At 46.7% G+C, this 17063-nt stretch overlaps 1 protein-coding gene across 7 annotated transcripts in view; it reads right to left on the reverse strand.

Annotated features, from left to right (window-relative positions):
* ATP8A2 (ATPase phospholipid transporting 8A2) overlaps nt 1–17063 on the reverse strand; it is a 970290-nt gene that overhangs the window by 2185 nt on the left and 951042 nt on the right. For all 7 annotated transcript variants that reach the window (XM_068266975.1, XM_068266976.1, XM_068266977.1 and 4 more), the window contains one exon: nt 3886–3977. In XM_068266975.1, coding sequence (XP_068123076.1) covers nt 3886–3977 — 92 coding nt within the window. The remainder of the gene's footprint in view (nt 1–3885; nt 3978–17063) is intronic.

The following is a 17063-nucleotide window of genomic DNA, read 5'->3' on the forward strand; positions in this document are numbered from 1 at the left end:
AGAAGCGAACACAAGGAGGACAGAAGCAGACACATGGGGACAGAGAAGGGCATAAGGGGGACAGAGGAGGACACAAGGGAGGACAGAGGAGAACTCAGGGAGGTACAAGAGGGCAGGAGGTACAAGGTGCCATGAGGTACAAAGGGGACATAATCCACAAGATTCCCCTTCACCATAGATGCACCAGGTTTAGTATATATTTTCCAGTTTTTTGTCCTCTAAATCTAGATGCGTCTTATTGCGTCTTATAGCCCGAAAAATACGGTAGATACTTACCTTGGGAGAGGGAAGCCTCTGGATCCACCACACTGCGCCTGCACAGTAGCACTGACCCGCTTGGGCTTCAGCAAAAAATGCCGAGCCCAATCGAGTCCATGCCACTGCGCATGCACGAGATGTTGACAGGAGCTAGTTGAGTTTTTTTGGGAAGGGACAATGCTGAAACGGGCAAGTGGAGGAGGATGGAGGAAGCCTATGGATTATCATAGGCCTCTAAATCCAGATCAAGGAGTCATGACCTATACAGGATCAGATTACCGGCAAATAGAGGATTGTGGGAGGGGACAAATGCCACGGTCGTGGTCTGGGGACTTTCTGAAGACCATGTAAGGCTTTAATACCGTGGGCATCGTATAAGCTCACTGCTTCAATTAAGGCCTGTACACACGCCAGATGAACCTCGGCTGGGACAGCTGATAACGACCCCCTCTGCCAAGAATCCAGCATGTGTGGCAGCCCCTGACCACTCGGCTGCAAATCACTTTAGCTGAGCGATGGGAGATAACATTGTTCTCCACCACTAACCTTGCCTGCCACACTTTGTCACTCCCACACCAATCATAGAACAGAACACATTGCACACATCGCTTGCTTGCGATCCCTGTTGGGTGACATTAATGGAGAGTGCGTATGGGCCTTTAGCTTTAGCAAACCTCTCTGTGATCAGATATGACCTAGATGATTGTTACAATTTTTTGCCACCCAACAGACATTTTCTTAATACATGTAGTCCCCGGTTAACGAACGAGATAGGGACTGTAGGTTCATTCTTAACATGAATCTGTTTTTAAGTCAGAGCACTGTGCCATCTCTGTCCCTTGTACCTCCTCTGTGCCCCTCTGTGTCTCCAGTCTCCCCCTCTGAGTCTCCTTTGCCCTCTGTACCTGCTTATACAAGTTTGAAAGCCATTTTTTTCTTTGAATTTTTTAAAATCGATTTTCTCAAAAACTACAAGTCCGATTTGAAAAATCTTTTTTCTGGCTTGTTCCCATGGAAACACAGAATCCATGCCATTCATATCAGCGGGTCATTTGTAAGTCGTGCGTTCGTAAGTCGAGGACTACCTGTAGTTCCATTCTGGGTGCTCCATTGCTGTCCAAACGTTGTGGATCGGGGACTTCTCAATAAAGTTTTCAGCAGAAAACATATACCTATGCACCTGTATGGTCCTTGGGTTCTCAGTGTGGACATATACTGTACACACTGCCAGATAAAATGAGAGGACACAGAAACAAAGCCTATAATTCCCAATGTCAGCCACTAGCTCATTGAGCAGCAGGTTCTTTACAGGTCACTGCACGTTGTAAGATTAGAGATTCCGCCTATCATCCTGCATTAAAGTAGAGGAACAAGTTGACCCAGTAGCAGTCACGCGATGAGGTGTGAAATGCAAAGTGTGTATTTCAAGTCTTAGGAGTGAATGTACTGAATACGAGTCATAAAAAGAGAAGTACCAAATAGTGCAGGACAGTATGATTTAATGACTGAAAACAAGTCTTGCGCTTTTAATATAGGCAAATTAGAAAGCTATATGAGGCCTTGAGTGCAAAGGACCAACCAGGTTGAGATACCCCTTCTAATGGGCTAAGGGTCCTTTCACTTTGGCGTGGTGCGTTGAGGCAAATAGCCACACTGCTACCGCAGCCTAATGAAAGCCTATGGGTGGGTTCAGACTTCCCACGTTGCGGTACGCTGCGCCGGAAGAGCCAGAGTTAACGATAGGGCATCCCTACGTTACTGCGCGGCTCCTGTGTCGGCCTGGAAGTCATGTTAGTCTATGATGTTGCAGGGTTCTTTAAATACAACGTTTCGCGGATGTGTATTTTTACAATACGCTGCCATGCACTTCCGCATACCCAAAGCAGGAAGTGACCACAAGAGCGCAACACTTCTTGCTTGGCCAAATGCCAGACAGGGAACACCGTGTACTAACGTGGTTTTCCCTGAAGGCCTGTTTTTGGCGGTGCGATGCGGTGAGGCAGGCGCGACGCACTGCATCGCTAACGCCAATATACACAAATAAGAAAATGGGATACATAGCAGTGACTGTAAGCCAGATAACTAGACATTAAGGTGTTGGGGGCCCTGGGGCTCTTAGTCTAATAGCAATCAGTGTGTGACAGCTGGGGTGGGAGGGATGGGGAGGCGCACTTTGGTGTCTCAGCCTTGGGTGCTGGAGGACCTTGTCCCGGCTCTGCTCACTCCTCTCTTCAGCCACACTGTACAGTCTGCCTTACTAGGGCGCCAATGCACATCATGTGACATGCAGGACCAGAGGCTGCAAGGAGATAGACTGTATGGCAGGGGTGTAGCAATAGAGGGCGCAGAGGTTGCAACCGCATCAGGGCCCTTATGTTAGAGGGGCCCTCCCTCACCTGCAGTATTATCTCTCTATTGGTCCTGTGCTCATAATAATCACTTCTATAGATACTTTGAATAGTGATAATCATTAACAAATTGTTCCCCACCCCCTTCTTGCACTTTTGTCACTGTAGTTGCCATTGGCAGGTTTTGGTGCACCGTATCAATTGTTATGTATAGAGTGCTTAGGGGACCCCAATGTAAAACTTGCATCGGAGCCCACAGCTCCTTAGCTACGCCACTGCTGTACGGCACGGCTAAAGGTAGGATTGAGGAGGACTTGTACCTCCACTGGGAACTGGTAATGTATTATGCTCCTCTGCAGCATTGTCCTATATCAGTGTAGGGGGTGGTATAGATATTTGCGGGGGGGCCGGCCACAGTTTTGGGAAAGGAGTGGGGAAGGCTTTTGCAGGAGGCCCAGCTGACACAGTTTTAGGTACACCCTTGCTTGATTATGTGCACTAAGGACAAGAGAGCACAATTTACCTGGATGACATCTTCTTTCTGGGTTGCTCCGTCCTCCTGACACTTCCTGCTTCCCAGCCGCTGTGAAACAGGAAGTGTCAGGAAGATGGAGCACTGCAGCAGGAGAATGTCATCCAGGTAAATTAACCCTCTAAACGGGGGCCCCCTCCCTGGACACGAGCAGGGAAAGTTCTGCTTCTCCCAAAACTTTGCTCGTTTGTCCTTAGTTTGCACTCCAAGCCATGTTCAGCATGAGGAAACCCATGCAAGCATGATGAGAACATATAAACACCATGCAAATGCCCTGGACTAGATTTGAGCCTTGGACTGTAGTGTTGCAAGGCAAGAGTGCCATCCGCTATGACACCATGCCACCCTTACACCACCGTGCCATCCACCAATGATGAACCTTAGCCATTGCGATTTCTATAAAAGGGAAAATTGGACACCCTGCTGTGAGTTGGTATAAAATGCTTACTTAAAATAAATGGTAACTCATTCAGATATTAACACAGCTAGAAAAAGAATTCTGCACAGTCCTCACTGAAACTTTGTGAAGGATGAGCAGGAGAGAATTGCACTTTACTCTTATCAGAAGAGAATAAACATGTCCTTCTCACTGCTTACCTTTAGCCCGGGGTCAGAGCAAGCTCACAGTTCAGATGGAAGTCTCCTAGCTGAAAGCTCTGTCCCATATCACCTCTACATGCTGATGCACACTTTAATTAAAATCACATCCCCACCTGCCTGCAGGAAGCAGCCAGCTCTCATACTTACATGTTACACTTTGCTGGACAGAGTTAGCACGGAACAAGCTCGGAGGGGTCTTTCTGCCAAGTCGCTTCAACAAGTGGTCACGTTCATTCAAGCTGCAATGAGATCAAATAGACATTATTACCTTCAGTGCATGTCAAGCAGGCCGGAAACAGCTGCTGTTTACTATGTGGAATTCTCTTTCCTTACCGGAGGACAGCAGGCAGGGAGAAAGATTACAAAGCTACACAAGGGAGGCACTTTTCTTATCAAGGGTGTAGAAAAGCCAGACTTGGAGAAACAGAAAACTGCTTCATCAATGTCTCCAGGGAGCTGGAGATACATTCATTAACTTGTCAGAGAGAGCATGCAGAAGAGTAACTCTGTAGGGGGAAAACTAGCCAGACTATGCAAAGGAAAATATGACTAAAGTTGTGGCTATACTAAACTGCAAAAACTGGCTGCCATGACTGAGAATCCAGAGCATCTACAGGTGTCCCTGTGCTTGTTTAAAGATCCAGAACGCCAGAAGTTAAAACGATCATGACCCAGTGGTATTGCCATGGGGAACGCAGAGGTTGCGTGCGCACTGGGTCCCCAGGACCAGAGGAGCTCACTAGGGCCCCTCCTTCATCCATCTTATTAGCTTATCATTGGTGCTCTGCTGGTAATAAACACCTCTATATGTGCAATGCATAGTGGTAATCCTTAACAAACTGTTTCCTTACTGTGATTACACCTCTCAGACACTGAAACTGTCCTTGGTAGGTTTTGGGGCTTCGTATTAATAGAGTGCTTGGAGTCCCATGCAAAAAACGCCTTAGTTATGCCACTGCCTGACCTCCAGGCACATTGTTCACATCATCCTCCAAAACGCTTGTGGTGCCATTCTGCTTTCTGCATAGAAAAAGTTGCTTCACTATGCTGTAGTAGAATAGGGTGTCTGTACATTCCTCAATGTCTGACAAGACCCTGATCAAGTCCCATATCCCAATGAGTGACAAGTACCACTGGTGTGTGTATGCTCCCGTATTAGTGTTGTTACAGAGTGGACAGTTAAAGAGAAACTGTGACCACGCATTGAACTTCATCCCAATCAGTAGCTGATACCCCCTTTCCAATGAGAAATCTTTTCTTTTTCACATATGGATCATCAGCGGGCTCTGTATGGCTGATATTGTGTTGAAACCCCTCCCACAGTGTGATGTCAGGACCATGGTGCTGACATCACACTGTGGGAGCCTTGTTGCATTGTGGGAAATAACAGCTTTTTCCAACTGCCAAAAAAGCAAGCAGCATCTCCGTCCAGTGACATCACCTGCCAGCAGTAAAAATGTCACCGTATGATGTCAGAATGTAAATCAGGGAGAGGAAAGCTTTTACAATGGGCAAACACTGACTAAATCATTCATACACAATTATTGTAAAAATTAAGCACTTTTGTTCATTACGTCATTTTCACTAGAGTTCCTCTTTAAGTTATGAAGAACTGCATCCTCTATCATTTTGTAGAAGGCTTAAAACTCCCCTATGGAAAAGCTACACCAGCTACAATTTTGCGTATCTAAAACAGAAGGTACTTGTAAGTATTCAGTGTCACATGAGGCACAAGCAGCTCCCATAATGCATCACAGTAAGTGAATATGCAAATCTTTTCTCTATGTTCCTGAAATGCCAGGCATACGTCTGTAACCACACCGATTTCCTGTCCCATTCTATTTACACACCTGTAAGCTCCAACTTGCAGACAGCTGTTTCAGCTTATTTTGGTCTTTGTCACTGCAAGCTATGCTTTGATATGGCTCTAAAACAGGCCATACACTACTCAATTTGAAGTAGATCAGGAAAATGATCGCTGTTTCCTTGACGCAGCACTGAGGCCGAAACGATTGGCGCAGCGCTGTGTCGATTGTGTCAAAGGACCATGACGTGGTTTCTGCATAATTTTTATCCACATTTGTCACTGAATGAACTGGGGTTGCTGAGCTATTTTTCTCCTTGCTGAACTGATGGATACTGTGCCTTACTACAACCCAACTATGGGGTGTATCACTAAAGTGCAGTGATCAGAAAAAACGTGCGTAAAATATTATGCATGATGAGTAGAGTGTAATGCATTGCATACAATGCATTGTAATCTGCTCTACTCAATACCCCCTACGTAACTATGAAGGTGAACGCCAGTCCAATGGGAGGATTCTGAAATAGCAATGCATTCCTTTCCGCTTAAGCTGAAAACTATCTGACTTCAAAAAGAACAATTCAAATAGTTCCAGATTCCAAACCCTTCCATAAATGGATATACTGTATGGCTGGATATAAAAATAAAGTGGTTTGGTATATGTAAAGCAATTCCCATTCAAAGTCCCCCCCCAAAATACCTAACATTCTTAGTGAATTGACTCCCATGTAATTGATAAGATTGTTTACGTGATGTGGTCGCTCATATTCGCATGTACGCCTTAAAAAAGTCCATAAAAAGGTATTTTATAGAGCAGATTCCCTTGTTTCAGTAAGCACAGGCAGTAAAAACATCACCCAGGGCTGCAGGTAACACTGATAAAGCGTAACCGATACTCATAGAGCCTATTAACCTGCACTGTAACTGCTCAGAGACTTCAGGCTGTAATACGAGTCCGGAAGACAGAGCCGCTGATTTCAGATGACTCCACGCTATATTACATATATTTCCATGCTGTGTAGATGATTATCAGTGAGACCCCGGGCCCGATTGTAGATCAGCTTGTCATGTAATGTTTAAAGTGTTTCATTTCCTGGTGTTCCGCATCCACAGAGCAAACACACAGCTTCCTGCAGAAGCCACAATGCTAACCAGGGCTGTTATGGATGCACAGGAAGCATGGATGCAGACACCTCTATGTATGAAAACTTCAGTGGGATGTTTAATGTTATCAATGCTAACCAATCAGGATGTGCCGTTGAGGAACATGGGTGACCTGCATGGCCGGTTCCAGACTTTTTGCTGCCTGAATCAAACATTTTGAGACAAAAGTCAATAGTAAACAAGCCAACCCCGCCATCGCCACATAACACCAATCCTTATCTCACCACACTCGCTACCCTTAATAGAATACTTTTCAAAATTGGCATGCTAGTATTCAAATCCCCATACAACCTAGTCCCAGGATACCTGAATGACTTGTTGCAACTGCATCACACCTCCCACAAACTCAGATCAAAAGGATCCAATAACTTGACCACCCCCAGAGTTCAGCTAAAAACCTTTGGAGCCAGAGCTTCCTGTCATGCTGCCCCTACCCTGTGGAATGCCTTGCCAAACTTAATCAATACAGCTCCAACCCTGGACAAGTTTAGATCAAAACTGAAAGCCACCTGTTTAGTCTGCCATTCACATAACATTTCCCCCTCACATCACTATGTACTGATCTGAGACAAGCTTATGTGCTTTGGGTCCTATGGGAGAAAAGCACTTTACAAATGTCTCGTTGTTGTAGTAGAACATTGGTAACCAAATATTACTAATATTCTACATATCGGCATCAGCCGAGGCTGAAATTACCCAATGCTGAAATTAACTTTCTGGGGACCGCCTAACGCCGATGGGAGTGGCCGCGGCGGCAGCCCCAGGACCGCCTAATGCCGATTGGCGTCAAGTCCCGGGGCTGCAGTTTCCCAGGGAACGGCCGCACACATGCGCTATCGTTCCCTGCCACTTCACGGAACGGCTAGCAGGCTGTTTGTAAACGAAAGGGGAAAGAAATTCCCTTTGTTTACAACTGTACAGCGCTGCGTTCCCCGGCAGCGCTGTACGAGATCGGCGGTCCCCGGCCTCTGATTGGCCGGGGAGCGCCGTCCTCTCATAGGCTGATGCCTATAAGAAGTCAGAACAGGACGGATCGTCGTCCTGTTCCATAAACATTACGGAGGGGATGTTACATAAAGATTACGGAGGGGAGGAGGGGAGGAGGGAAGGCTTGGGGGGAAAAAAAAAACAAAAAACCGCCACACCGATCGGACCCCTCCGGCGGCATGTCCCCTTAGGGACAAAAAAAAGGAGGTGAGTCCGATCGCTGGGCACCATAGCTGGGCTGTGCAGGAGGCTGAAAAGCCTGCACAGCCCAGCATAACAAAAATGAGCCTGGTCGTTAGGGGGGGTTAGCACTGCGGTCGTCAAGTGGTAAATATGCGGTTTAATTACCGTATTTTTAGGAATATAAGGCGCTCCGCCATACAAGACGCACTTAGGTTTAGAGGGAAAAAAATCAGGGAAAAAAATAAACCTAGTTGCGTCTATAGTGCAGGGGCATCTTATGGACCTTTAACCCCTAAAAAACTGTCTCTAAGCTACTCTATCTACACTACACTGCCCAGCTACACTACACTTATCCCTGTTGCCCCTACCACTGTTTACACTTAATCAGTTGCTTTCAGTTATAACTGAAAGGACAACTGATTTTCAAAGTAATGCCCATGTTTTCATATGGCACAGTTCACACTTAACGCGTTTTAACTGAAATCTTTTCCACAATGAATTGCTATGGAAAAGAAAAAAAACGAGTACCAACTGATTAAGTGTAAACGGGGCCTTACACTATCCCTGCTTATCCCTGCTGCCCTACCAACTAAGCTACACAGCAATACATTACACTGCACTACACTTAGCGAAACTACACTAACACTACACTGCATTAAACTACACTACACTACAATTAACTAAACAACACTACACTGCAATGCACTTTCACTTTAATGCTATACCTGCTCCTGCCGTCGTGATCCTCTCCCCCTGGCTCCTGGCAGAGCACTCCTCTCCAGTTGCAGGTTACGGAGGGACACCGGCCGCCTACCGCTATACAGAACCGCCGGATCCTCCATACTCCTAGTTCTATAAAGCTGTCCCTGTACACTAGCAGCACATGTGCGCCAGGGGTCATGTATGACGTCATGCATGACCCCCAGCACACATGCGCCACTAGTGTACAGGGGACAGCTTTATAGAGCTAGGAGTATGGAGGATCCAGCGGTTCTGTATAGCGGTAGGCGGCCAGTGTCCCTGTGTATCCTGCAACTGGAGAGGAGTGCTCTGCCAGGCGCCAGTGGGAGGGAGAAGAATAGGAATGCATAAGAAGCAGGGCCCTGAGTCAGGGGGAGAGGATTGCGGCGGCAGGAGCAGGTATAGTATACCGCTAGCTTCCCTGCGCACTCTGCGTAGCTTTTTCTGTATCTTTGGAATATAAGACACACCCACTCCCCCCAACCCCCACGTTTTGAGGGAGAAAAAGTGCGTCTTGTATTCCAAAAAATACGACAAATGTATGTGCTGGAGTATACCTAACACTGAAACCACCCATGGTCCTGCCTTGTAATATATAGCCTTAGACGGTATTCCTCCAGTAAGCATAAGCTGTTAACACGTGAAAATTCGCCTTTGCGCGCAAAAACATTCTCGTTTAGCGCGAAAATTCGCGATCGCGCACAATGCGAAAATTCGCGCGGAAACGCCCGTGCTAACAGTTAGTACTCTTTTGTGAATCAAGCCCATTGGGTGTTGCATGAGTGAGAGCAGTATGGGTGAAAAGGCAGGGGCAGATTTTATTTAAGTATTTATATAGCGCCAACATATTACGCAGCACTGTACAGAGTATATTGTCTCGTCACTAACTGTCCCTCAGAGGGGCTCAAAATCTAGTCCCTGTCATAATCATACAGTATGTCTATGTATGTATCATGTAGTGTATGTATCGTCATCTAGGGCCAATTTTATGGGGAAGCCAATTAACTTATCTGTATGTTATTGGGATGTTGGAGGAAACCGGAGTGCCCGGAGGAAACCCACGCAGACACAGAACTCTTTTGCCGATTCATGCAGCAAAATGCAATCAGAGGGCAATTGGCACTTTTGGCAGTGTTCCATTGACATGACAAATGATGACAGACTGAGGCATTCCATTGCCATGGCATTGATGGCAGTATGGCAGATACTGTAATGCAATTAGGCTGGCTTTTCACAACATATGAATGCTGTAGAGGTGGCCAAAAGGTGTGATGCTGTCCTGTCCATCCATTGTAGCAGTGTATGTAAGGGAGTGGCATGACACAGTGCTGTGCATAAAAGCAGACCGATGCAGGTGGAAGAATCATTTCTTGTTCGCATTTCTAAGAACACACATCAGGATGGCCTGCGCATCACTGCCACGCAGGAAGAACCTCTCCGCGCAACAGGCTTTGGCCTGGCTTCAGGAAATGGACGAAGCAGACTCTGATGGAGGAGAGATTTCATTTGTCCAGCAGGCCACTGATACCTCCTCAGAAGAATCTGAAAAGGAGACAGAAGAAGAAGAACCCAACATGCCTCCACGGAAGATGCACCGTGGTACTGGGAAGCCCTGTCTGAGCCAGACAGCAAAAGACGGCACTGTGTGGGTAGAGAAGGACTTTGGAGTGCCCAGTGCAGTAGCAAATCACTCGTGCTGCACTGCGCAAGCTGGACCCACAAAGTCTGCTAAGGTTTGTCATAGACATAGTACATATGATGTTTATATAAACCCACCTACCTATCTAACCTGGGGGGCAGCTACCTAATCTAACCTATACTGGGGGGCAGCTACCTAATCTAACCTATACTGAGGGGCACCTACCTATCTAACCTATACTGGGGGCACCTACCTATCTAACCTATACTGGGAGGCAGCTACCTATCTAACCTATAGTGGGAACATTAACGTATCTAACCTGTATTGGGGGCACCTACCTACCTACCTAGCTAGCCTATACAGGTGACAACTATACTGGCTACCTATATTGGAGGCACCTACCTAACTAACTTATACTGGGGGCATCTACCTATCTAACCTATGCTGGGGGCAACTATTCTGGCTACCTATATTAGAGGCAACCACCTAGCTAACCTGTACTGGGGGCACCTACCTATCTAACTTATACCGGGGGCGCCTGCCTATCTAACCTATACCGGGGCAACTATACTGGCTACCTATACTGGAGGCACCTACCTGGCTAACCTATACCGGAGGCAACTATACTGGCTCACGTATGCCTGGCTACCTATACTGGGGGGACTTATAGCTGGCTACCTATACTGAGGTACCTATTCTGGGCTACCTATACTGGGGGAATCTATACTGAGTGCAACTAGACCTGGCTAACCTATACTGTGGGCACCCATACCTTGCTTTGGGGGGGGGGCGCAATTTTTACACCCTCGCCCTGGGTGCATTTTAGCCTAGAAACTGCACTGAATTTTACACCAGTGCTCAGTGGCGTCGCTAGCGCTATTTTGGGGGGCCCATGCCCCCAAGATTTTCTGGGGTGCCCCAATCTATTTCCAGGGGTGCCCCGACCAGTTAGAGTGGGCGCTAGCACCTAGCGGACACCGCTGATATGCGGAAGTGACATCACTTCTGCATATTTGCGCCCAGAGCCCACTCTAACTGGTCAGGTCGCTGCTGGCTGCGAGGTGAGGGGGCGCCTGTCACTCACTACCTAACGGGGGTCCCTGTCACTCACTACCTAACGGGGGTCCCTGTCACTCACTATCACTCACTATCACTCTCACTATCTAACCTGGGGTCCCTGCTGTCACTTACTATCTAACGAGGGTCCCTGCTGTCACTCACTACCTAACAGGGGTCCCTGCTGTCACTAACTACCTAACTGGGGGTCCCTGCTGTCACTCGCCAGCAGCGTCAGACCTCGATCAGCGGGCGACCCGACCAGTTAGAGCGGGTGCCAGGCGCAAATATGCGGAAGTGATGTCACTTCCGCATATCAGCGTTGTCCGCTAGGTAGGTCCTAGCGCCCACTCTAACTGGTCGCCTGCTGATCGAGGTCTGACGCTGCTGCCTGTCTGGCAGCGGGGACAGCTGCGGTGGCCGGGGGGGGGGGGGGGGGGGGGACCGCACAGGTGCCCCCGATCTCCAAGGACCCAAGGAACGCCCCTGCCAGTGCTACAATGTTTTCTGATGTGTACTATACAGGCCTATAGAAAAAAAGCACATATACTCATGTCTCTCTCTCTCTGCTTTTACAGTGTGGTGTAGACGTGTTGGACCAAATGGCACGGATGTATTCCGTAAGAGCAGCAACACGCAGGTGGCCAGTAGCAGTTTTTTACAATATGCTGGACCTGGCGGTGGTGAATGCCTACATTTTGTACAAGGCATGTACAGGGTCACTGGCGAACTCAGGGGGCTATTCCGGGTGTCTGGAACCTCCCCCCTGCACTGAGCTGTGTATTCAGCCAGGGAAGCCCGCATAATATAAACAGCCTCATTCTCCCTCCCTTCTTACTTCTGGTGCCTCCCTCCAGCTAATAGAATGAGAGAGGCAGCCGAGCTTCCCTCACAACCCTCACAAGAAGATGCAGCCTGCAGTGAGAGAATGTTGATTATGGAGTCCTGGACTCTCCACAGCACAGAAGTGTCAGACATGATGAAATTAGAGTGCAGGCAAGCTGGTAAATATGCACAGCATGATGCAGAGCTTGCCTGGACTCAGGGTCTGTGGGCAAACATCTGTCTGGTCTCTCCCCATTGTTATAATGACTGCATGTGTGGGTAAGGTGTGGATAACAAGCTGAAAAGTTTTTGACAGTCCTTAGACTCCAGGAGGGCTTCTTTCTGACTTGTGTGAGAGACTGACAGGGACAGGAGTCCGATTACAGGCAAGTAGCCTGTGTGATGTGGGACTTCAATACAGATAAGTTCTCTGCTCCATCTCAGGCTATTCTCAATTTCTCCACTCCTCTCTCTGGGCTAGTGCAACGCCAAAATGACAATAGCAATCGCTAGCAATTTGTGAGTGTGATTTTGTGAAGTGATTTTCAGAGCGATTTTTGAATGAATTGCTCAAAAACATGCTACATGCAGTATACCTGCGATTTTGAAAAAATCACAACGCTGCTGACTGCTGTGGGAACACCCACATAGGGTAACATTAGCCAAGCGCTTTTCAAATCACTGTTGATTTGAAAAACGCCCAGAAGCACTCTTGGTGTGCACCAGCCTCCTTCATTCACCTTTGTTTCCCTCTTCCCCTAGAGCTGACTGTGTGTTCTTGTCTTACAGGAAAGCTAAATAAAAGTGCAATCCTGGTGAGGCAAAATATTATTATTTAGTATTTATGTAGCGCCGACATCTTCCGCAGATGCATATATCCCTGCATCATATGGGTATCGCTTGCGCTATGTGAAACTATGTAGCATATTCCACTGAATTGTCCAAACTAAGTCTATCTCCCGTTCCTCTCTTGGGGAGTTGTTCCAGCGCTGTACTCCGTTCACATTTGCTGCTACCAGAAGCCCTCAGAAACACTAGTGTCCTTGAGTACTTCCAAAGATAGGCAGCTCCGTAATACACCAGCGCACTTTTGTGCATGGGCAGTATGGAGCCACCTGTATTCGGCAGCACTCGGGACATACGTGCTTCTGGACCTTTCAGGAACCCCCCCCTTAAAAATCCTGCGTTTGCCCCTGAGGGTGGACAGGCAAAAGAAGATTGTTTCTGAGTCTTCTAGCTAAGGAACTTCGTTGCCGATTCATGCAGCACAAGGAAATATTGGCACAAAGGCGGGCTGCTGAAGCTGTTGCAGCTGCTGTGCCAGGGACTGTACAGACAACACAGTGCCAGGTGCAAGAGAGCTGCAGCAGGAATCGCAGCAGGTTTACCTGTGCAACATATCAAAAATTCACCTGTGCCAAATGCAGGGACGATGGACACTGGGTCTGCAAACGCTGTAAACTCTGTAAAGTTTGAAACACTGAAAAAGAAAACAGAATTTTTGGTTTTGCGCGATCGTGAATTTTCACGTGAAACGATAACGTTTTCGCGCGCAAACGAGATTTTTTGCGTGAAACCAATATCTATAAACGTTATCGATACACACCAAGCCGCTCACTCTGCTCCTCCAATGAACTTTGCCTGACCGTCCCCCACATCACCCAGTCCCATGCACGCCTCCAGGACTTCTCAAGAGCCGCTCCAACACTATGGAACTCCCTACCTTCACCCATTAGGGCAGCCTCCTCCTTCAACACCTTCAAGAAGGCCCTCAAAACTCACCTTTTCACTCTGGCCTACCACCCCTCACAATTGCTCTAAACCCACAGCTGAACTCTGGTCCCCAATAGCATTGTTTTGCACTGCAGCAGTCTGAACGACAGTGACAGTGAAGTAAAAAAATTGTCCGTCGTGGGTTTATATAAATATCATATGTATTATGGCAATGACAAACCTTAGCAGACTTTGTGGGTCCAGCTTGCGCAGTGAAGCAGGAGTGACTTGCTACTGCACTGGGCACCCCAATGACCTCTACCCACACAGTGCACATTGAAACACCAATAAAAGCCCCTTGATTACAGTATCAGTCTGGCACACAAAGAACAGAACTCTATGGTTGTGGGGGATGTGAGGTAGAGTAAACAAATGCGCAAGGCCACACAGGTAATGGTTGTGTTTTCAGAACAAAAGAAAGAGAACAATTGGAGCTGATGGCATGTTAAAAAACTCAGCAGGGGTGCTACTAGGTCCAGGGAATTTACACAGATCTGCGCAGAAATGGTAAATCTAGTGTTAAGTCCCCACATCATTAAAAAAACATGATGCTACATGCCTCATTTACCCTAAAAAACGTTTTAAAGGCAATTTAAATAAGCCTTCTTCAGACTTTGTTCCCGTATACTGTCAATATGTTAGAGCACACCACCATATGTACATTCAGCATTCAAAAGAGATGCATAGATTTTTCAGCAAATATAAATAAATGTCATTCAGATGCTTTAAAGTGGAGCTGAACTCATGCACAGGACAGAAGGAAAACAGAGATATGTACCATGTATGTATTTCGAGAGCCTGTCTAATTCCCCCTCCTCTGTGTCACAAGTTGTAATTTGATCTCTACACTGTGTCACCTGACTGCCACAACAGCTAAGCTCATTTGAAAGCACAGGATGTTAAAAATATGTCTGCTTCCATAAAAGCAGGAAGTAGACACACTGCAGATTTATTGCCGGATTTGTATCAGCTGTAACAAAGAAATGTTTTTATTTAAAGGTTATGTTGTTGCGTATCTTTTAGTGCAGAGAGGAAGTTCTGAGTTCAGGTCCACTATAATTACAACAGAACATCCAAGGTGGGTCTTGATAGGATGTTTGCTACTTACCTGTTCTCTGTTTTGGATGGGCTTCTCTCCATTGCATTGCCCTGCCAGTTGCCACCAGTTGGTGGCTCCGACTGCAGCCAGTCGCACAGAGGACAAAGAAGCAGCGCATGCTCTGTCCACTCGCGCTCCCTGTAATTTCTCGCTCCTGCCCATGGCCGGTGCAGTGTTATGCATTCTTGACAAGTACTGGTCATACATCAGCGTCATTTCTCAAGTATGCATGCCCAGAACACTATCGGCCGCTATGCACATTCGGGCAGGAGTGCAAATTACAGGAATTTTTTGTTGAATCGGGGGCAGAGCAGCACAACTGAGATGAGCCCATTCAAACCAATGATCGCTAGTCAGAGTGTTGGACAATTTTTTTTTTCTTTGGGCGGGGGGGAGGGGGTATCGCTTGGTGACAGCAGGCCTAGGGCACTGGAAAGTACAAATCCGGCCCTGGTCATTCGGAAATCAAGGTGCCAGAGTCTGGAGGAAGACTGGGGAGAGGGAAATGCCAAAATGCCTGAAGTCCAATGTCAAGTACCCACAGTCAGTGATGGTCTGGGGTGCCATGTCAGCTGCTGGTGTTGGTCCACTGTGTTTTATCAAGGGCAGGGTCAATGCAGCTAGCTATCAGGAGATTTTGGAGCACTTCATGCTTCCATCTGCTGAAAAGCTTTACGGAGATGAAGATTTCATTTTTCAGCACGACCTGGCACCTGCTCACAGTGCCAAAACCACTGGTAAATGGTTTACTGACCATGGTATTACTGTGCTCAATTGGCCTGCCAACTCTCCTGACCTGAACCCCATAGAGAATCTGTGGGATATAGTGAAGAGAAAGTTGAGAGACGCAAGACCCAACACTCTGGATGAGTTTAAGGCCGCTATCGAAGCATCCTGGGCCTCCATAACACCTGAGCAGTGCCACAGGCTGATTGCCTCCATGCCACGCAGCATTGAAGCAGTCATTTCTGCAAAAGGATTCCCGACCAAGTATTGAGTGCATAACTGAACATAATTATTTGAAGGTTGACTTTTTTTTGCTTTAAAAACACTTTTCTTTTATTGGTCGGATAAAATATGCAAATTTTTTGAGATAGGAATTTGGGGTTTTCATGAGCTGTATGCCAAAATCATCAATATTAAAACAATAAAAGGCTTGAACTACTTCAGTTGTGTGTAACGAATCTAAAATATATGAAAGTCTAATGTTTATCAGTACATTACACAAAATAATGAACTTTATCACAATATGCTAATTTTTTGAGAAGATCCTGTATATATATATATATATATATATATATATATATATATATATATATATATATATATATACTTCACCTACATACTAGAGGTGACTGGAAAGGGTTCACAAGGGTTGTGGGGTGAAATGATGTGAGTAAATGTGTTTTTACACTGTAAACGCTGTCTGTGAGACACAGACACACAGCAGCTACAGCTCTCTCTGTCCAGAGATCACTGCAGACTGGTGGAGAAAGCTGGAGAGAATGCAACTTTGTTGCTTTCTATCTAGTGATCACAGTGATTGGATCACAGCAAACACATGGTAGGAAGCCAATAAAATTGGCTCCTTACCGATTCATTAAGGCCTCGTTCACATCAGGTGCGTTTGGGATCGCACATAAATGGACTTTAAAAACGCAAGCGTGTTTCAGCTCATTTTTGCACGTTTTTGTATGCATTTCTATGCGTTTTTCCCCCTGAATAATGGGAGGGCTGGGCAGGATTTCTATATGTGTACAAAACTACAATTACAAGTAGAATTAGCAGTAGCAGCGCGCACAGTCGATTGACACAGTACCGTTGAAATCCAGCGGTGTAAATACTATGCCGCTTCCGAGACAAGTGGCCACAACTGCGGCATAGGATTTACTTATCTCGAGGCAATTAAGCAGTATCTTTTGCATTTTCAACTAGCCTGCCATGTGAGTCCTGTGCGGTGCATGTCCAGATTTTGCCGCTAAATTATTAAACCTGTATGCGTCTGCATTTGCATTTTTGCTCTCGCTTGTATTGTTGACTTTGATATCACCATG

The sequence above is a fragment of the Hyperolius riggenbachi genome, chromosome 2 (assembly GCF_040937935.1).
Source record: "Hyperolius riggenbachi isolate aHypRig1 chromosome 2, aHypRig1.pri, whole genome shotgun sequence".
Lineage (NCBI taxonomy): Eukaryota > Metazoa > Chordata > Amphibia > Anura > Hyperoliidae > Hyperolius > Hyperolius riggenbachi.